Source organism: Haematobia irritans, chromosome 3, assembly GCF_050003625.1.
Source record: "Haematobia irritans isolate KBUSLIRL chromosome 3, ASM5000362v1, whole genome shotgun sequence".
Taxonomy (NCBI): Eukaryota; Metazoa; Arthropoda; class Insecta; order Diptera; family Muscidae; genus Haematobia; species Haematobia irritans.
The window spans coordinates 219,722,568-219,744,738 of record NC_134399.1 but is presented as its reverse complement, the minus strand read 5'-3'; the positions used below and the strand labels follow the sequence as shown (position 1 = coordinate 219,744,738).

The 22,171-nt window shown below is 29.7% G+C and overlaps 1 protein-coding gene across 2 annotated transcripts in view; it reads left to right on the top strand.

The window, feature by feature from the left end:
• Positions 1–523: 523 nt before the first annotated feature.
• The window catches only part of Lim1 (LIM homeobox 1), a 210,731-nt gene continuing 189,083 nt past the window's right edge, over positions 524–22,171 (top strand). The window contains exon 1 of one of the 2 annotated variants that reach the window (XM_075302961.1): positions 524–2,120. In XM_075302961.1, coding sequence (XP_075159076.1) covers positions 2,078–2,120 — 43 coding nt within the window. In that variant the 5' untranslated portion in view covers positions 524–2,077. The remainder of the gene's footprint in view (positions 2,121–22,171) is intronic. The other variant, XM_075302963.1, reaches the window with a different exon arrangement.

Below are 22,171 nucleotides of genomic sequence, written 5' to 3'. Positions count from 1 at the left end.
AATTGTTAGAAAGAGAAACAATTTCTTTATAGAATATAGTTATTCTCTTCTGTAGCATATGGGCTAAGATTTGTGCTCTCTCAGAGAGTTTACTTATTTTGAGGGGAAATGTAAATCTTCTTTCTCTTTCTAACTGCCTCTACAACAGATGCTAAACTAGGAAAGCAAAGGTTAACCATTTTAATTGAGAGCTTGTATTATAATGGGTGGTTTTAACTTTTGCTGAGAGAGAGAGAGCGAGAGTAACAATAGGTGTGTGTTTTTCGAGGGCTCTTACTGAGTGTGAGTGTGTGTGTGCGTATGATTTTGTCAATACAAACCGGTTGCGTTGTTATACCTGCTATTTATTCTGATTCTCGTAAGGAGAGCAGACTTGGCAATCACACAAACGCACACCCATACACACACACACACATTCCCATCCATTCATCACCAGCAGCCACCAGAGTACGAGTGAGTTTTTGTTAGTTTTATAGTGTGTTTATGTCGTTCGTTGCTTAAGGCATCCATCCATCCGTGTGTATGGCTAGCAAACATTGTCTCGCGTGTTTAGTTTTCGTTTGACGTTCGCTCAGTGGTTACGTGGTGATTCAATGCGTAGCGGAAAGATACGAAATTTAGAAAAGAAGAAAATTTGAAACCAAAAAAAAATCGAAACTAAATTTTTACGTGAATTGTAAACTGAATAATAAGAAAATTTCCACCAAAAAAATAAGTGACCTAATCTCTTGAAAGCTCTATTGGATTACATAAAAAACCCAAAAAATATTGGTGACCCCTCTCTTAAGTCGCTATGATTGGCAATAATGAATTCCCCCTAATCCCCAAAATTTAAGAAGCTCCCTAAAGTCTATGTGCCTGTGTGTGTTTGTGTTGCACTTAATAACCCCTCAAGCCAGTGTTTATTTGTCTGTCTACCAGCCAGTGAAAGTGCAAGTGCCAGTGTAAATCATAACAAACCGCCAAAATACCCCCACCCTCTTTAAATTCACAAAACAAAGACCTTTTGTGGGAGAAAAATTACAAAACGCCGTAGGTGCGTTTCGCAAGTTGTTAGCCCCTGTGTATGTATGTGTGTGTATGTATGTATAAGTGCTCCATGTGTATTTTCTATTAGTAGACGAAACCAACAACCGGCTTTTGTCTCTGGAGGAGATAGATCACAAGAAATTAAGTCATTAATCCTTTCTGTAAGCCGCTGTAACTGACCCCCACCCCCCAATCAAACGTGTTTCACCAACACCATCGCCAACAACATCCAATGCAACAACTCATCGACGCGCCACAATTAAATTACGCTCTCTATGCACATTAATACGCAGCCCAAATACTCCTTCAAAGCCCCTCCGCGTAAGTTTCCACAACAATAGAGGCCAGTGCACATAGAGTTATAGGCTATTTAGGTTTAACCACCCACCCGCCCACTAAGATATAAGTGTACCCTGGTGCTGCTGCTGCTAATTCTGCCACCGACGCTACTGAACATTTTTGCGCGCGCTAATTAACGTCAAAAAGTTTCCGTTTATTTCCTCAACTGTTATGTTTTGAAAAAAAAAAAGAAATCTCGTGTTCCGCCGCAGTAGACTTCGACGACATTGCAACTTTTTGGGAAGACCTGTTGGTAGCAAATAAAAACAACAACAACAAATTTCTTTAAAAAAAAACCAAATGCGTGCAATTTGAAAACATTAGAGAATTTTTTGAAAATCAAAAGAAAAATTTTAATGAGTGCGAAAAATAAAAAGTGTGACTAAAAGAAATCCTAAAAAATTGGGTACTTGTAAAACATAAATTGCAATTTTATAAAACAGAAAAAAAAAACAAATAAAAACAAATATTTTCCTATAAATTCTGTGTTTCTTTGCTGACATCTGGGGTATTTGAACCCTTTTTGCCTGTTTTGGCCCTTACATCAACAAGCCTCACTTTGGATATTTTAATTAAACCCGCCATTCTCGACAACCACAAAATTCTCACCGAAGTCTCAAAAGCGCCCCTTAGGGCTGTCGCGTTGGCGTCATTTTTGGGCGACGGCTTCGCCGCCCTCAGTACGAGAGCACCGCCGGTTAAAGATCTAATGGCGTTTGGTTCAGTTTTACACAACAATCAGCACAATATAGGTGAGTACCACCGGAATTTTACGATATGAATGTGCCAAATGAATAGCCGAAACATTTGCATAAGGAAATAAATGGACACTGAAAAAAAAATATTTTGTATCAAACTAAAACACTGCAAATAAAATAGATTGGGTTAGTCATTGTTACAGTTGCTGCCGCAAACGCATTTACAAAATAATATTTAAGTAAATTTCACAAAAAAAAAGGAATTTCGTTTGATAAAAAGTCGATTAGAGCCAATTATTTATTATATTATGGTAAGAAAAATTTTACCTTCACTGAAAGAAGGTTTTTCTTTTCCGAGGAACGAAATTTTAAACAAGCGAAGTTTTCTTTCGACGCAAAACAATTTCCTTTAAATATAAATCAAAAAAGTTTAAACACTATTGGTAAATCGTCCATCATTACTTCGGATTTACTTGCATTAAAATAAGATACTTTATAAGAAATGACAATTTCGTTTGTCTAAAATTTCGTTCCTGTGGAATAATAAATACCTTAAGGCAATTAAAATAATTTAATATAGGCTTCCCAGCAAAAAAAATTGCAGGTTCTTCTTAAGGCACAACTTTAAAAGCACTTCCAAAAATGTCCTCCCAAAGATGTTCTTTATTTTAACTGCACAGGAAGTTAATTTAGTACAATTTATATAATTCGCTTTTTTCATATTTTTAATGGGAAATTTAAATTTTTATTATTTCAAATGGCTTAAAAACAGATTACAAATTAATAAAATAGTGCAAATTATTTAAATTTTGCCAAAAAAAAGCTAAATCCTTTCTACAAAAATTGCGTATTTTTAAAAACGTTCCAGACAAGCATTATAGTGCATTAAAAATCATAAAAAATTTTTAAAAATATTTATTTGTCAAAATATCACAAAATTTCTTTATTCACATCCAAATCACTGGATTCGCATCACACCTTAAGAAGTGATACAATTTCAGTGCAACATCTGTTGTAATGGTGGACATCCGTCCTATGACAAGCCCATGTTAAAATCATCGCTTCTGCGCCAATTTTGCACCACTTCCGGATCCAAAAAGAACATTTTCACTACTTTTTTGGCGACGCTTTTTTTGATGGGTTGCTATAGGACGGATGTCCACCATTTCAACAGCCTATGCACTGAATGTGTATCACTACTTAAGGTGTGATCGGAATTAGGATGTGATTAAAAAAAAAACTATTAAAATAATTTTTAATAGTTTAAAAATGTTTAATGCCTCCCTGAAACGTTTGAACTAATATAAAAAAAATTCTCATTTTTCTAGAATGGATTTAGCATTTTTTTTCGACAAAATTTAAATAATTTCTTTTAGAATAAAATCCAAATTTTTTCGCTAGTTTTTAAATTGCAAATTTTGCGAATTTCCCTGTTAAGGCTGAAAGATTCTATGTTTAGCTCAATGACAAGGGACCTCCTGTTAATAGCCAACTTAGGGAAACATTGAAACGCTCAGAAATTTCAGTTTTCTTTAGAGGAAGTAAAACACCTTAAAACTATTTTTTCGATTCAGAATCATACAAAAATTACGCTTGTGGCCTGTGTCTTAACAAATGTCCATTTTTTTTGTCCAGTACAATGTTACCGGTATTTTTCTTACACTTGTTCCCAAATTGGAAAGCTTTCCAAAAAATCAAGACTATTAGACGTAAACCATTTTTTTCACTTTTCAAAGCAAAAATTGGAGTTCAAAATTGCAAAAAACTCTTTAGCGCCATATAACGTTTTCGATGGGCACATTTGTGGTAAAATGTAAACACTTAAAATAATTATGAACTATTTTGTGGGAGACACGAATTTAGTAAATTAAGTGATTAGTTCATTTAACTAACTTGCGCATAAAATTAATAAAATTAACGAAACTTTTTTACAACATGAACTAAAATAGAATTAATTGCATTTAGTGCCGTAGAGAATTAACTTTTTTTGAGGGTGTAGCGATGTAGTCAAGGTTAGGTTAGGTGGCAGCCCGATGTATCAGGCTCACTTAGACTATTCAGTCCATTGTGATACCACATTTGTGAATCTAGACTAGGGGCCAACATATAGACCTTGGTCCCCTGCAATGATTTCGCAATAGTAGAAACATGTCTTGGCCAAGCAGAGTAAAATATAAATTAGTATTTGGACTTCCGAAACAAAATCCTGCATTCGTTTCTAATTCAAATGTTTTTTTTTGTTATATTTTTAGGATAAACTGCGCTTCTTTAAGCCCTTTTTTAAGATAAAAAATATTTAATTTAAACTATTATTAGAAACCTGATATATTTCGAAAAATTTCCACACCCCATAATCATGGAAATCCCTCATCAAGTGCCCTAATCAAAGAATTTCGTCAACAACCACAAAAAATCCCAAATTTTGTTCAAAATCCCCAATACTGCAACCCTGCTTCAGATTTTTTTTATTACAATAAACTCAGAGAAGGGGACCTTAAATCCTATTTAACTTTATTTTAGTTCATGAGAAAGTTTTTTTTTTCGCTTCTGTATTTAATTAAATTAACTAAAAAGTTGAAAAAGTCATACACATAAAAATTAAAAAAAATAATAAATTTTATTTTTTTTTTTCAAGTCTCAAATCAAAAATTTCGTCCCCAACCACAAAAAATCCCAAATTTTGTTCAAATACTGCAACACTGCTTCAGAATTTTATTTTATTACAATAAACCCAGAAAAGGGGACCTTAAATTATATTTAACTATATTTTAGTTAATGAGAAAGTTTTTTTTTTTGCTTTAATAATTCTGTGTTTAATTAAATTAACTAAAAAGTTGAAAAAGTCATACACATAAAAATTAAAAAAAAAAAAAAATAATAATAATAAATTTTAATTTTGCACCAAATAGTTCAGAATCTACAAAAATATGTAATGTTTTCAAAAATGCGTTTATCATGAACTTCGTATGGAACTAAAAAATTTTTTTTTTCAATTTCGAATTCCCTCCATGATTTCCCAAAAAATATTTTTTTTAAGTTGAAAAATTTAAAAGTTGAAAATTTAATAAATTTCGTGAATTGGTTGAAAAATAAGTTCTTCTGTTTGTGATGCTTTAATTATTTTGGCATTATGTTTACCAAAAATACATTTTTCCAATTTGTTTTTTTTTCGCTTTAATAATTCTGTGTTTAATTAAATTAACTAAAAAGTTAAAAAAGTCATACACATAAAAATTAAAAAAATAAAAATAAATTTTAATTTTGCACCAAATAGTTCAGAATCTACAAAAATATGTAATGTTTTCCAAAAATGCGTTTGTCATGAACTTCGTATGGAACTAAAAATATTTTTTTTTTCAATTTCGAATTCCCTCCATGATTTCCCTAAAAATATATATTTTTTTTAAGTTAAAAATAAATTAAAAGTTGAAAATCTAATAAACTTCGTGATAAATTTCGTGAATTGGTTGAAAAATAATTTCTTCTGTTTGTGATGCTTTAATTATTTTGTCATAATGTTTACCAAAAATTCATTTTTCCAATTTCTAAATCCATTTTTTCTTAAAAATATCTTTTTTTTTTTAAGTGAAAAATAATATTATGTCTTATAAATTTCCTTAATTGGTTACTTATTTTTGTCATGTCGGTGTTTGTAATATAGGTTAATTAAAGGTTTCAAATTCGAACCAAAACTAATCTACTTTTTCTTTCCTGGTAGGTAGGCCTATTTTGAGCCCAAAAATCCTGGAAATCTCCCATCAAGTCCCCTAAACAAAAATTTCGTCAACAACCACGAAAAATCCCAAATTTGGTTCAAAACCCCCATACTGCAATTCTGCTTCAGATTTTTTTTTACTACAATAAACTCAGAAAAGGGGACCCTAAATGATCGCCAAAAATGGGTTTATCTTGAACTTCGTATGGGACATTGCAAATTTTTAACTTTATTGCATACTTTTATGATTGTTTATTATTTATTTTCACTAACTAATTTTCACTAATTTTAAAATTGAAAGAAACTTATAGCGATATTAAAAAATTCTATATGAATTTCATTTCATTTTATTTGAATTTAATTTCATTTGAATTGGTACTCAAAAAAGACCAGGAAAGAAAAAGTAGGTTAGGTTTTAAGAAAAAATATGATTTTTTTTTAAGTCACAAAAAAAATATTTTGTCTTATAAATTTAATGAATTGGTTGAAAAACATTTACTTATTTTTGTCATATCGTGTTTGTAAAATAGTTTAGTTAAAAGTTTCAAATTCGAACGAAAACTAACCTACTTTTTTCTTTCCTGGTCTTTTTTGAGTACCAATTCAAATGAAATTAAATTCAAATAGAATGTTTTAACCCTCCGACATACACATGTTTCGATAGTCACATTCGTAACACATGAGGCCTGGCTAGACCCACTATGTATTTTAATGTATATTACTGTCGTATTTTCTGTCCTGATTTTTTCACACATCGATAGGTAATAGGAGGGTATCTGAAGTTTCAAGTCTCTAGCTATATTATAAATGTATTTTAATTACAATTAGAATCGAAAAAGGTCTGGCCAGACTCATGTGTCTGTCAGAGGGTTAATATCGATATAAGTTCCTTTAAATTTTAAAATTTTTGGTGAAAATAAATAATTAACAATCATAAAAGTATGCACTACTATTTTTTTTAATATTAAGAAAGTTTTTAAAATATGTCCTTGAAATAGGGTTTCATAGCCTTCGAATTTCTACTTCATAATCCCTGTAACATATTCCTATCGCTAACGCCCTATTTTTATTGATTTTTTTCCATCATTTCAAACCTTCCATTGATATAGCAAACTTTTTTTATTTTGTCTTTTTTTTCCTCAAGTGAAATGTTATTCAACTTTTGAACTTGACTTTAATGTTTCTTAAAGGCTTCCTTTTGTTTCTTGTTAGCGCTAACTTTTTTATTGTGAAGTTATTCAGAAATGAAGCCATACAACGGCCATTGACTTTTTGCCAAACTATAAGAAAAAGTTGTGAGTTTTGTTAGAAAAATATGAGTGCAATGGAAAATATACAGACAGCACTATTAAATTTTCACTGGATAAAAAGAAAAATTGCATACATGATAGTACGGACCTTAATTATAAAAATAATAAAGAATTTACGTTTAATTTTTTTACTATATTAAAATTGAATTTGAATTTTAGGCAAAATAAAAAAAAATAATTTTTTTTTATAATATTCTTTAATTTTCTTTTACCTTGGATTTTGTATATTAATTATTTTTGATTGAAGGTGATTTGTACTTAAAATCTATAATTCTTAACCACATTGAGGTGAAGATCCTAGGAGATTAGTTAATTCTTCTCATCACCTCTACTGGTAATACACATTTGGATTAAACCCTCTGGCTTTGGAGATAGATTATTTGTAAGCATGTGGGCTTAGGCAGTTTTATTATCACCTTTTAGTTGCTAGATTGTTTGGTTGGATTGATACTCAAACAGAATTAGGAATATCCCTTTAGCACCTGCTGAAGAACAATATTGAGGAAATTTTTTTTTATATATGTATTTGCAAGGGAGTTTAGTCTAGTACACTTTGCAAGGAGTAAACAATTTAGTCAATGTTAAAAAATTAAATTACGTAACTAGTTTGTTCCCTAAATTTCTCATAAAGTGTATGAAGTGTAAATGTTTTGGAATTTTGGATCCTATTCTATATTCTTTCATGGGAAAAAGAAATAATTTATTGTTTTAAATAAAAAATAATGCAAAATTTAAATAAAATAAAAATAATGTAAAATTTAAATTAAATAAAAAATAATGCGAAATTTAAAGTTTATGAAGTATACATGTTTTGGAATTAACCACATGCACAGGATCCTATTCTATATTTTTTCATGGGAAAAAGAAATAACTTATTGCTTTAAATAAAAAATAATGCAAAATTTAACGAAATTCCTACAGTTCCCAACTACTATTCCAATATTTTGTGGGTTTGTGTGATTTTAAATAAACCGCCTTAAAAGAACTTTGAAACGTTCACATATTCCATCAGTATTACTGGTTTATTCAATGTGACAATCGAAGAGCATTTGTGTGTTTGACCTCCCAGACCCAACCTAACGATAGGACACAAATATACAATAGTACAAATATCTCATTTAGTGAATGACTAAATTTTTCTGATTGATCCACATGGTTTCTATATGGGAATTAATTGCATTTTCTATAAGGAAAAAAAAAACAAAGAAGTTTTCTTTTATAAAAAAAATAGTGCAAAACTTTACGAAATTCCTACAGTTCTTATCTACTATTGATTAACTTCTTATAGGCTAGTCCGAAAAGTGTAATTTTCTATGAGTTAACCCCCTTATAGGACCTTCAAAACACTCCTAAATGTCATCAGTATCACTGAGTGATAATAAATGACAACTGAAAGTGTATTTGATGTCCGTCCGGCACTTGGGGTGAAACATGTGACCTTTTTTATACAAGGCGTAAATGTTAACCGTAGCATTTCTGTGGTCATTAATAGCACTTTAGTAAAAATAAGGACGATCGTGATTTTTGGACTTTTCAAAATTTTTTGCAAAATTATTGTATATTCTGAAATTTTTTTGTGAGAAAATTGGAAAATATAAAATTTTCGTCAAATATTCTTTGAAAAAAAAAAATTACTGTGTTTGCTGGGTCCAATTAAAATTTATGGGAAAAATAAAATAATATTTTTACTATTGAAAAATTAAGTCCAGAAAACATAAAATCTTGTAGCACTCATTGATGCAATTAAGAGTTCACCTCCTGTGGTATCATAATGAATTGAATAGTCTAAGTTAACCTGAAATCATATACAGTCACCTAATCTAATATAAGGAGACAGTAAGCTTTACTGACTTATCCTGAAGACAGTAGAAATTACTGTCTTAACCCCATGAGGTCCTTATTGCCTCAACCTAACGAGATTCCTACTGTCCCTATCTACTAAATAGTAATAATATGTGGGAAAGAAGAATCTTTCATATTTAAACTATGTTAAACAATTTCTGGCATCAGAGGAATTCCCAAACCATAGAAAGATGACCGCTTGTCATTGAGTTAAATAGAATTGAGCAGCTTTCATTGATGACATTATGAGTTAACCACCTGTGGAATCACAATGGATTGAATTGTCAAAGTTTCTATGAAATAATAGAAAGTCACCGAATCTAACCTAACCTAACGAGCTACCTACTCTCTTAACCTAACGGGATTCAGTCTGTCTCACCCTAACTAGATTCCTACTGTCCCTATCTACTAAATAGTAATAATTTGTGGGAAAGAAGAATCTCTTACTCTCTTAACTCGGAAACCATTTTAAACATTTTCTGTAAAGTTGAAGACGTAACAATGAAACTGACGAAATCTCATTTCCATTTTAAGCTTTTACACTTTTTCATTTTCATGGTCAAATATTCAAAAAGAATGAAAGAAATGTTTGCTGTTTTTTTTTACATTCCCTTGGTCATAAAATTGTAGCAACAAAGCGAAACCACGGATACTCAAAAGTCCAATGCAAAATCTTTTATAGTCCTTCACTTCAAAAAAGGGATTTTTACAGCAATATAAGCTTAACCAGTTAAGGTCCGAGCCTTAAGGTGTGAGTGAGTGTATGACTTAGAGAGGGGCCAACGAAGGTAAACAGCTTCTTTTAAACATTCAATAATCTATGAAAAGCCTTTCTGCAGGGATTTATGTTCAAATGTGTGGTTACCATGAGGATTTATTTATTACCTCTTAAAAATAGTTAGCAAAATTTTAAGGTTTTACTACCTCTAATTCTGGACAAAGCCCAAAGATGTATGCTGGCCTTGCTGCTGTTGTTGAGCAATAAATTTGTACGTTTTTTTTTTTCGTCAGGAAAATATATACATATTTTTTAAATATTTATGGAAGGTATTTAAGAGCTTCTTAACAAAGACCAAAAGGGTACTACGGTGGACCATAGTATAACATAGAAAAGGCAACGTTTACAACATGGTCTTAAATCATCATTCTATGCTTCTGTCATTACTTTTGTTTGGTTCTTATGTTTGAATTGTCATCGCTTTACAGTTTTTAGTTATTTGAGTGGTTTTCTTATTCGTAAAGTCTTGTAATTTTGAAGAAAAACGAAAAAATTTAAAAATTGTCTGAGTTAGTGGTGGGAGAACACTGAAAAAAATTAAGTTTGTTCGCTTAATCTCTGACATTGGTAACAAGCATTCCAACCTTGTGTAATGTTTTTAATGTGTCTTATAACGATTTTAATTCTAATAAAAATAACAATATTTTCGAAATTGATTGTACTCGTAAAATATTAACTTTGTATTAGACTGTGGAAAATTTGGAAAAAAATAATAAAATAAAATTAAAACAAATAATTCTTCCCTATAAAAATGTATGAAATTTAACATAAGATTATCGAAGGCCTTATTCAGTTTATTTATTAATTTTAATTTATTATTTATTTAGAGAAAAGTAAAAAAAGTAATAAAATATATAAAAAGTAATAAAATATTGAAAAGTAAAAAATATTCGAAGCTTATGTAAAACTTATTTTAAAATTGTGTCCTATGGTGAATTTGATTCTAATACAAATGACCAAAAATTTCGAAATTCATTTTACAACAAAACTAGACTTTATATTGAATATTTACAAAATAATAATAAAATCTAAAACCAAAAATTTTTTCCTATAAAATTATATTAAATAAGCAGCATTTTAGGTGTATTTATTTTAAATTTTCGCTTAGCTATGCTACAGATCGCAATTTTCAAGTATAGTTAACCCTCTCCTAATCACGGATGCCACAGTTGGGACAATTATGACAAAATTGTCCCAACTGTGACAAAATTTTCTATAAAAAAAAGAATTGACAAAATTTTTTATCAGAGTAGAATATTGACAACATTTTCTATATTTCTATAGAAATAAAATTCTGAGAAAATTTTCTAAAGAAATAAAATTTTAAGAAAATTTCTTATAGAAATAAAATTATGAAAACATTTTCTATAGAAATCAAAATTTTGAGAAAATTTTCTATAGAAATAAAATTTTAAGAAATTTTTCTACAGAAATACAATTATGAGAAATTTTTCTACAGAAATAAAATTTTGAGAAATTTGGCTATAAAATAAAATTTTGAGAAATTTGTCTTTATAAATCAAACTTTTTTGACAAAATTTGCAACATTTACTATAGGAATAAAATTTTGACAAACTATTCTTTAAAAATCAAAATTTTGAGATAATTTTCTATAGAAATCAAAATTTTGAGATAATTTTCTATAGAAATAAAATTTTGAGAAAATTTTCTATGGAAATAATATTTTGACAAAACTTTCTGTAGAAATCAAAATTTTGAGAAAAATTTCTATTGTAATCATAATTTTGAGAAAATTTGCTATAGAAATAAAATTTTCACAAAATTTTCTATAGAAATAAAATTTTGAAAAAACTTTCTATGTAAAACAAATTTTGAGAAAATTTTCTACAAAAATAAAATGTTTACAACATTTTCTATAGAAATAAAATTTTGAAAGAATTTTCTATAGAAATAAAATTTTACCAAATTTTCTATAGAAGTACAATTTTGACAAAATTATCTATAGAAATAAAATTTTGAAAAAATTTTGACAAAATTTTCCATAAAAATAAAATTTTGACAAAATTTTCTATAGAAATAAAATGTTTACAAAATTTTCTACAGAAATAAAATGTTTACAAAATTTTCTACAGAAATAAAATTTTGACCAATTAATAATGTGATTGATACTATTATTTTCGTGATTGAAGACATTTTGATTGAATCAAAAAAATTATTGTGTGAAGAAATTAAATTTTGACAAAATTTTCTATAGAAATAAAATTTTTGAGAAAATTTTGGGCAAAATACAATTTTGAAAATTTTTCTGTAGAAGTAAAGTTTTGAAAAAAAATCGATATATAAAACAAATTTTGAGAAAATTTTCTACAAAAATAAAATTTTGAGAAAATTTTTGTACAAAAATAAAATTTTGACAAAAATTTCTACAGAATTAAAATTTTGTGAAATTTTCTATAGAAGTAAAAATGTTTACATTCTTGGTACGAGTGGCAACCGTGTTTGCCATTTATCTCCCTCTCTCTCTCCCTCAGATCAATATGTGCCATTGAAAGGTTCCACTGATTCTTTGTGGTAGCAGAAAATAAAAACAAAAATTTATATTTTTGGGTTTTGGTCATCTGGAGGTTAATGTGGAAATTACCTCTCATCTTCCATATGAGATGATGACCACCATTGGTTTGTTGGTAGAGTTGTCCAGGTGTTAACTACTACTTTATGTACTTGTAAAAGTTTACTTTTGTTTAGAGTTTTAATAAAATTTTCTTGGTGGTTTTCTCATGGGACAAGTTTTGCATTCTATGATAACCGAGTTTGTGGTGTTCGTACAATAAATTCGAATGTCATTGAGGTTTACTAATGATATATGGCCAATAAAGTGGTTATTAGCGCTATTGATTAGGTGACAAGCCCCGGGGTTATTATTTTGTGTTTATGTCTCATATATTTTAGTTGTAGTTGAGATTTTAATAAATTTCAATGTAGTGCAACAGGTGTTCAATGATGTGGAGTGTAGACTGAAAAACCTAATGACTTTATGTAAAATATTATAGAACCTAAATTTTAGGACATGTAATTTAAGAATATTAAGGAAAAATTTCTTAAAATAAATAAATTTTAATTGAAAAATAAGGTCATAATATTTACTAAAATTTTTTTCATTAAATTTACAACAAGAATCTTTTAAATTTATCCATTAAAAAATATTATTTGAAATGCAATTGTTTAAATAAATTAATGTAATTATATTTTCTTTTTTGTTTTGATTAAAAGAAATATTTTTATGGGAATAATTATTCGAATAAAATGAAGATCTTAAGTTAAGAATTTCCATGTATCAATGAGTTTATACAATTTTATTTTCCATTTTAAATATCGCATTATTCTGGTAAAACGACCCCTCACAACCCCCCACATGAAAATATTTCCAAATGAATATGCCTCCAGTCGACCGCATATCCTTCGTAAAAATTTTCACAAATGATGTACAAACTTTCCAACCACCAACAACAGCCTTTACTGATACCTCACTACTTACTGATACTGATGTTGTTGCTGCGGCTACTGTTGCTGTTTGTTTGTTTGTTGTTCAAAATTGTTTAGCAAAAGTTTGCGACATTTAGTTGAAATCAAGTGTCAAAAACAATTCCCTAACTTTTGGTTCATTGGCATTGGCGTTGTGATCGTAGTAGTTGCCTAAATAAAATATTACCATTAAGACATGGCGGCTGCTTGGTTGTTGGTTGTATTTTAGAGATGCAACACGACATTGAAAATCTAACAGAGGCTACTGTGTTTTTGTTACATTCATCATCATTTGTATGGAAGGACATTTCCACATATATTTGAGAGTCAATAGACATAGCCATTACTTTTTTGTTTTTTAAATCAGCACTGTTGTCACTCGAGCCAAAAATCATTAACCAAAATTTGGAGAAACTTTTACAAAAAACTACCAAACAGACCAAATATTATTATTTTCACAAAATTTTATTTCTATAGAAAATGTTCTCAAAATTTTATCTCTATAGAAAGTTTTCCCAAAATTATGATTTCTATAGAAATTGATATCAAAATTTTATTTCTATAGAAAATTTTTTTGCAAACTTTATTTCCATAGAAAATTTTATCAAAAGTTTATTTCTATAGCAAATTTTGTCAAAATTTTACTTCTATAGAAAATTTTCCCAAAAAATAATTTCTAAAGAAAAATTATCTCAAAATTTTGATTTCTAAAGAATAGTTTGTCAAAATTTTATTGCTATAGAATATGGTGTAAATTTTTTTATAGAACATTTTGTCAAAAAAAGTTTCTCATCTCAAAATTCTGATTTCTATAATTTTTTTTTCAAAATTTTATTTCTATAAAAAATTATTTCAAAATTTCAATTCTATAGAAATATTTCTCACAATTTTATTTCTATAGAAAATTTTCTCAAAAGTTTATTTTCTATAGAAAATTTTCTCAAAATTTTGATTTCTAAAGAATATTTTATCACAATTTTAATCTTATAGAAAAATTTCCCAAAATTTTATTGCTATAGAAAATTTTCTTAAACTTTTATTCCTATAGAAAAATTTCCGACAATTTTATTTTTATAGAAAAACTTTTTAAAATTTTTTTCTATAGAAGAATTTGTCAAAATTTTATTTCCATAGAAAATTTTGTCAGAATTTTATTTCTGTACAACATTTTGTCAAAATTTTATTTCTATAGAAAATTTTGTCAACAATTGTATTTCTATAGAAAATGTTGTCAAAATTTTATTTTTGTGGAAAATTTTCTCAAAATTATATTTTTGTAGACAATTTTCTCAAAATTTGTTTTACATAGAAATTTTTTTGTTAATGTTAAATGTTAATTCAATAGAAAATTTTTCAAAATTTTATTTCTATAGAAAATTTTTCAAAACTTTATTTTTATAGAAAATTTTGTAAAAATTTTATTTCTATAGAAATTTTTCTCAGAATTGTATTTATATAGAAACTATTGTCAAAATTTTACTTCTATATAAAATTTTGTCAATATTTTTTACTTCTATAGAAAATTTTAACTTCCATAAAGTATTTTGCCCAAAAATGTTCTCAAAAATTTTATTTCTATAGAAAATTTTGTCAAAATTTCATTTCTTCACACAAAAAAAATTTTGTTTGGTTCAATCAAAATGTCTTCAATCACGAAAATGATAGTATTAATCACATTATTAATTAGTCAAAATTTTATTTCTACAGAAAATTTTGTAAACATTTTATTTCTATAGAAAATTTTCTCAAAATTTTATTTCTATGGAAAATCTTGTCAAAATTGTATGTCTATAGAAGATTTTGTCAAAATTTTATTTGTATAGAAAATTTTGTCAAAATTTTATTTCTATAGAAAATTTTGTCAAAATTTTATTTCTATAGAAAATTTTTGTCAAAATTTTAATTCTATAGAAAATTTTTCAAAATTTTATTTCTATAGAAAATTTTGTCAAAATTTTATTTCTATAGAAATTCTTCTCAGAATTGTATTTATATAGAAAATATTGTCAAAATTTTACTTCTATATAAAATTTTGTCCAGATTTTTTTTACTTCTATATAGTATTTTGTTCTCAAAATAGACAAAGTGGTCAAAATTTTATTTCTATATTCTCAAAATTTTATATCTACAGCAAAGTTTCTCAAAATTTTTACTTCTATAGAAAGTTTTCTCAAAAATTTTCCATCTCCACAAAATTTCTCAAAATTTTATTTCTATAAAAAATTTTGTCAACATTTTTATTTCTTTAGAAAATCTTGTCAAAATTTTATTTCTATAGAATTTTTTCTCAGAATTGTATTTATATAGAAAATATTGTCAAAATGTTACTGCTATATAAAATTTTGTCCACATTTTTTACTTTTATATAAAATTTTTACTTCTATATTGTATTTTGTCCAAAATCTCAAAATTTTAATTATATAGAAAATTTTCTTAAAATAGGCAATTTGGTCTAAATTTTATTTCTATATTCTCAAAATTTTATTTCTACAGCAAACTTTCAAAATTTTTACTTCTATAGAAAGTTTTCTCAAAATTTTATGTCTATAGAAAATTTTGTAAAAATGTTTAGTTCTATAGAAAATTTTGTCAAAATTTTATTTCTAGAACATTCTTTTCAAAATTTTATTTCTACAGAAAATTTTCTCAAAATTTTATTTCTACAGATAATTTTCTTAAAATTTGATTCCTATAGAGAATTTTCTCAAAATTTTATTCCTATAGAAAGTTTTGTAAAAATTGTATTCCTATACACAAATGAATTACCTCTTAGTTGGAGAGGAATATTTTGTAAAATCTACCGAAACTTAAAAAAATCTACCAATCTACCAGACAATAAAAAATCTATCATTTTTGTAGAATTCTAGCAACTGTGGCAATAGTGGTTACAACAGTAGTCAGTTTGAAAGATCGAAAAGGTTGTTTATGGAGAATGGAAACGCTCATCCACATCGAAGACTTCAAATTTCAAAGCTATTGCCTAACGCTAATGAGGATGAACCAACTCAACGATGTGGTGGAAAGCAATTGGTTGGTAAAAAACCCCAAGAAATATTAAACCCCCTTGATGGATGACAGAGTGAGTGGCTGATTGACTGACTGACTGACTGCTATGTTATGGGTTAGTTTGATTAGGTCCAAAGATTGGACTCAAGCGCTTCCCATTTCCCAAAATACCAAAACACAACACAAACAAAAAACACAGATGACCGCAACGAAATGCAATTCGTTACGTATACTCGACACTGAACAATGAAATATTCATTGTTCGTTATGGTTGCTGTTGTTGTTGGACATCAGTAATATTGTCGGTAACACCAGCAACGACGACAACGACACCAACAACAATTATAAATCGCGTCAAGGCACAGCAGTAGTTCTCGCTTTTTTTTTTTTTGGTTTGCTTCGAAAAAACGTAATCCTCTTCATGCATAACGACAAGTCCACAGATGGTTGAGGATACAACCAGATCGACCATCGATCGACTAGAGAAACCCAATGATCAACCATCCAAGATTCACCATAAACGTAATTTGTCGTTAAGATGTCAGTGAACATCATTATCCGGGGGAACACAATTAACTCTCTCATCATCACCATCAATGATCATTTAGAAAATCTTGTGGCCAGAATACGATTAGCACAAAAGCGTCAAGAGCATCAAAGCCACATTAGATGATCGACATCGACCGTTGATCAGTTGGAGATGCGGTTGTAGATGGCTCATCATCACCTTCATCTGTTAGCTAGCAATAAATATGGGCGAGTGTGTGTGTGTGTGGAGATCATCAATGCCGTCCATCTGTCTGTCCATCATGTTTCTGGCCCGCTGTTGTTCATTGTCAATATAATGATGCGTGTAATACCAAAACGACCGGGACCGAGACCGAGACCGGTGAACGGCAAATGATCAGGCGACCTTTCTTTTTTCCCAGCTTGGCCCCCACCAAAAAACAAAAACCAAACCCAGAGAAGACAAAGGCCAAAAGATGCCGACAATTCTCGCTTATAGGCTGCCTGGCCGCGGCAGCATCAGCAGGCGGTTTCATATAAAAATCCATATAATCGAAGTCTTGCCAGCCTAGCCACCACCACCAGCCTAGTCAACCAACCATAGACGGACAGACGCTGGACACTAGCAATTCATAATCAAGTGTAGGCTGAAAAAGAACAACAACAACAACAACAAAACAAAAACATGTATCCTTAACATGATCAAAACACCGCTTAGCGGTTTTACGAATTCATTTAAACTTTTGTAGTTTAGCAGACCATTGCGCATGCGTAAATGACTGGCGCTGTGGGGCTTTGTTGGCTAAAGCATTGTGTTTGGTTTTTGTTAAGCTTCTTCTCTTCTCTCTCGGCCCGGTCAGAGCCATTTGTCATGCATTTTTATTAGTGGACAATTTTTAATTTTATTGTTATCACTGACATTTTGGCCAAGTTTTTGCGTAAAAGATCAAAGGCGAAAGAGATGCAAATGAATGTCCTTTCTCTGTTTGATATGCTCAACGTTGTGTTTTTGTGTAGTGCTCTTTGGTGCTCTTTGGTGGTCAATGGTTTGTGGAATTTTTTAGTTTTCTTTAAATTTGATTTTTGCTTGGGGCCATAATTGCAAATTAATAATGCCTAATAGTTTATTTGTTTATTGAAAAATCACAATGGTTGGCAAGTGCTTTGGTTTTTTTTACGGTAAAAATGAGGATGGAGAAAAATAGATTTTATGAATATGACACAATATTTTTATAATGCAGATGTAATTGTATTTTTTTTAATTTGAAAAAAAAAGAATGAATAAAAATTCTTAACAAAAATGTTTAGAAGAGATATGCATATATGGTTTCCACGAAAAGAAATTAAAGTTTAGGAGCAATAAATGAATTTTCATCACAACAATGAAAAGTTCATACTGATGAGACCAAGCTGAATATTCGGCCACGGGTGAGATGACTGACTAAAATACTCAGTAGTGTCTCCTAAAATAGCGAGGGCTGTTGAACCAAAGCTGAAAGTGCTGGTTTGGTATCTAACATTAGACACATGAGTTTCCAGAAACAATACTTATTATGTGATCTTCGTGAAAATATTAAAATTTAATTTAAAATGAAAAAAAAAATAAAAACAAAATATAAAACAATAAATAAATAAATAAAATAAAAAAAATAAAATAATAATTATGTAATCTTCGTGAAAATATTACAATTTAATTAAAAAAAAAATAAAATAAATAAAAAAATTAAAAATAAATAAAATTAAATTAAAAATAAAAAATTAAATAAAGAAACCCATTTTTAGGCCCAAAAAGTTTTAATTGATGTCAATATTTAAGAAAATATTTATATGTGCTTCGGCACAGTTTTGTATCTTATCCTAAACGAAACTTTGCCTATAAATATTTTTTTTTTGCATAATTTCCACCATAGGATGGGGGGTATATTAACTTGGTCACTTCGTTTGTAACACAACGAAATATGCAGTGAAACCTCTCAAACTCGGATACTCTGAAAACCGGACAGTTTGAACGTTTGCTACATTAACACATTAAAATTAACCTCTCATAACTGGAGACCTCCCAAAGTTGGACAAAATAAGGCGACCATGGGTGTCCACTTTTCAGAGGTTTCACCCCATGTAAACCCAGATCCCCAGAATTGTTTTGCGGACGCTCTATGGTACGTGATGTTAGTATATGGTCCCTAATATTCATGCAAAAATTGGTCCAGATCGGTTCATAATTATATATAGGCGACCATGGGTGTCCACTTCTCAGGGATTTCACTGTATATATCCTGGGTCGTGGTATAATTCTGAGTGGATCCAGTGATGTCCGTCTGTCCGTCTGTCTGTGAAAATCACTCTAACTTCCGAATGAAACAATCTATCGACTTCAAACTTGGCACAAGTTGTTGTTATTGATGTAGGTCGGATGGTATTGCAAATTGGCCATATCAGACCACTTTTAGGTATAGCCCTCATATAAACCCAGATCCCCAGATTTGTCTTGCGGACGCTGTTGGAAGAGCAACTTATAACCGATTGGGTTGAAATATGGTACGTGATGTTAGTATATGGTCCCTAATATTCATGCAAAAATTGGTCCAGATCGGTTCATAATTATATATAGGCGACCATGGGTGTCCACTTTTCAGAGGTTTCACTGTATATATCCTGGGTCGTGCTGAAATTCTGAGTGGATCCATCGATGTCTGTCCGTCCGTCTTTCCGTCTGTCCGTCCGTCTCTGAAAATCACTCTAACTTCCGAACGAAACAAGCTATCGACTTGAAACTTGGCACAAATTGTTGTTATTGATGTAGGTCGGATGGTATTGCAAATGAGCCATATCGGACCACTTTTAGGTATAGCCCCCACTTTTAGGTATAGCGGACGCTCTTGGAAAAGCAACTTATAACCGATTCGGTTGAAATATGGTACGTGATGTTATTATATGGTCCCTAATATTCATGCACAAATTGGTCCATATCAGTTCATAATTATATATAGCCACCATATAAACCTATCGCCAGATTTTGCTTGCAGACCCTATTGAAAGAGCAAATTTTATCCGATTCGATTGGAATTTGTTACGTGGTATTACTATATGATCCCAAACATTGATTGAAAAGTTTAGAAGACAATGTTAAGAGTCTTAAGGATACCTTGCCATCGGCAAGTGTTACCACAACCCAAGTAATTCGATTGAAAAAGGTTTCGCTTGAAATGCTGATGTTTTAATTCGATTTGAAAAATGTTTGAAGAATCATCATCTTTCCAGCCGATATGAGTTTCATTGAAGAAAAAGTTTCATTTTTTATACCCTTCACCACTACTGTGATACAGGGTATAATAAGTTTGTGCATTTGTATGTAACGCCAAGAAGGAGTAATCATAGACCAACCTTTTAGTATACGGATTGGCTTAGAATTAAATTCTGAGTCGATTTAGCGATGTCCGTCTGTCTGTCCGTCAGTCTGTTGGTGTATTTTTGTGTGCAAAGTACAGCTCGCAGTTTTAGTCCGATTGTCCTAAAATTTGGTATAGGGTCCTGTTTTGGCTCAAAGACGATCCCTATTGATTTCGGAAAAAAATCAGTTCAGATTTATATATAGCTGCCATATATATTTTTCACCGATCTGGTCATAATTGGCGTGTATATCAACCGATCTTCCTCAAATTCCGTACATCCGCTTATTTTATGAATCTCGAAAAACTTGCAAAATATCAGCCAAATCGGTTCAGATTTAGATATAGCTCCCATATATAGCTTTCACCCGATTTACACTCATTTGCCCACAGAGGCCAATTTTTTGCTCCGATTTAGTTGAAATTTTGCATAGGGAGTAGAATTAGCATTGTAACTATGCGTGCCAAATTTGGTTGAAATCGGTTCAGATTTGGATATATCTCCCATATATAGCTTTCGCCCGATTTACACTCATATGACCACAGAGGCCAATTTTTAACTCCGATTTAGTTGAAATTTTGCACAGGGAATAGAATTAGCATTGTAGCTATGCTTGCCAAATTTGGTTGACATCGGTTCAGATTTAGATATAGCTCCCATATATATGTTTTTCTGATTTCGACAAAAATGGTCAAAATACCAACATTTTCCTTGTAAAATCGTCAGTGCTTAGTCGAAACTTTTATCCATGTATTATTAAAAATCCAATATTTACAAACATCATTGAATTTTATCAAATTGAGCCAGCCACATCTTGAATTACACACTCTATGTACCGTTGCGTAAAATTATGTTATGTCGTCAAATTACGTTACTGAAAAGCGTGGGCATTATATTTTTCGTAAGAAATTTAGCTTACTAGTCAACCAGGCTTACTAGCTTACTAAATCGCCCGCTTGTTGTTATGAGTGGGGCATTCAACAAGTTGTAAAAATATCAATTAAGTAATTTTATGATTTGGCATTAATTGCGTGGCATGTCACTTGAGCTTTTGGTTGTGTGGCGTTATGCCAATAAAAAAAAAACAAACAAAATACCAGCAGCAGCAAGAACAAAACTACTAACTGGCCACAATGCACACCACGGCTTTCTGTTGTTACTGTTTCCTTTCCATTCTCATATTCATCGGTGTCATAATTAACGAGAGTAAGAGAGTTGTTCATAGTTATTCTTGAATGCAAAAGACAAAGTGGTTGGGGAGATTTTGTGGGGGGTCATAATTTGTGGTAATAGTAGTCAGTTTAACACAAAAAGCATAACACACGCATCTATGGACAAACCTGTATTTAAAAAGAGTGTTGAATTTTCTGTGTGTATCCATCTGTGTTTGTGTCCGTGAGAGTATTAAGCATGCTTAGTGCTATAGATAGGTGTTGGGTAAAGTTTGTTCTTTGGTGAACAAAAAGGAATAATTTTTTTTTTTAAATTTGAATTACCATATGAATAAAGTTGTTGTTGAGTAGAACAATTCAAATTGTATGTAATTTGAATAAAAGACCAACAAAAACAACAAATAAAACTCATGTTAACAGGTTAAATGTGCGTTGAAAGTGAGTCCTAAGGTAAGCTCCCCCAACTCAATTACATGCTATTCTCATGTAAATATGAAAGTTAACATAGCAAGAGCCATAACAGAACGACAAATGGGAAGGTGTTTTTCTTGTATATCATGTCAATAATGTGTTAATGTATGTTGAAATATGAAAAAGGGGAGAATTTTTACCATATTTACCAAAATTAAAAAATATATATTTTTTTATTTTTTTGCAAGAAACTTATTTAAATTAGATCAATATTTTTTTTAAAGAAGTAATGAAGTTTTCCATACTTATTTTTTTTTAATGAAAATATCGAAAAATAGCCGTGGAATACGAAAAAATTGTTTTGAATTTTGTTTTCTCAACAAATAATACTAGTATTACATTTAAAGTATTACATTAAAGATTTTTCCAATTTCCATCATCTAAAAAATGTTTCTAATTCAAATCAGGTGTTTGCTATTTTTATTAATTTT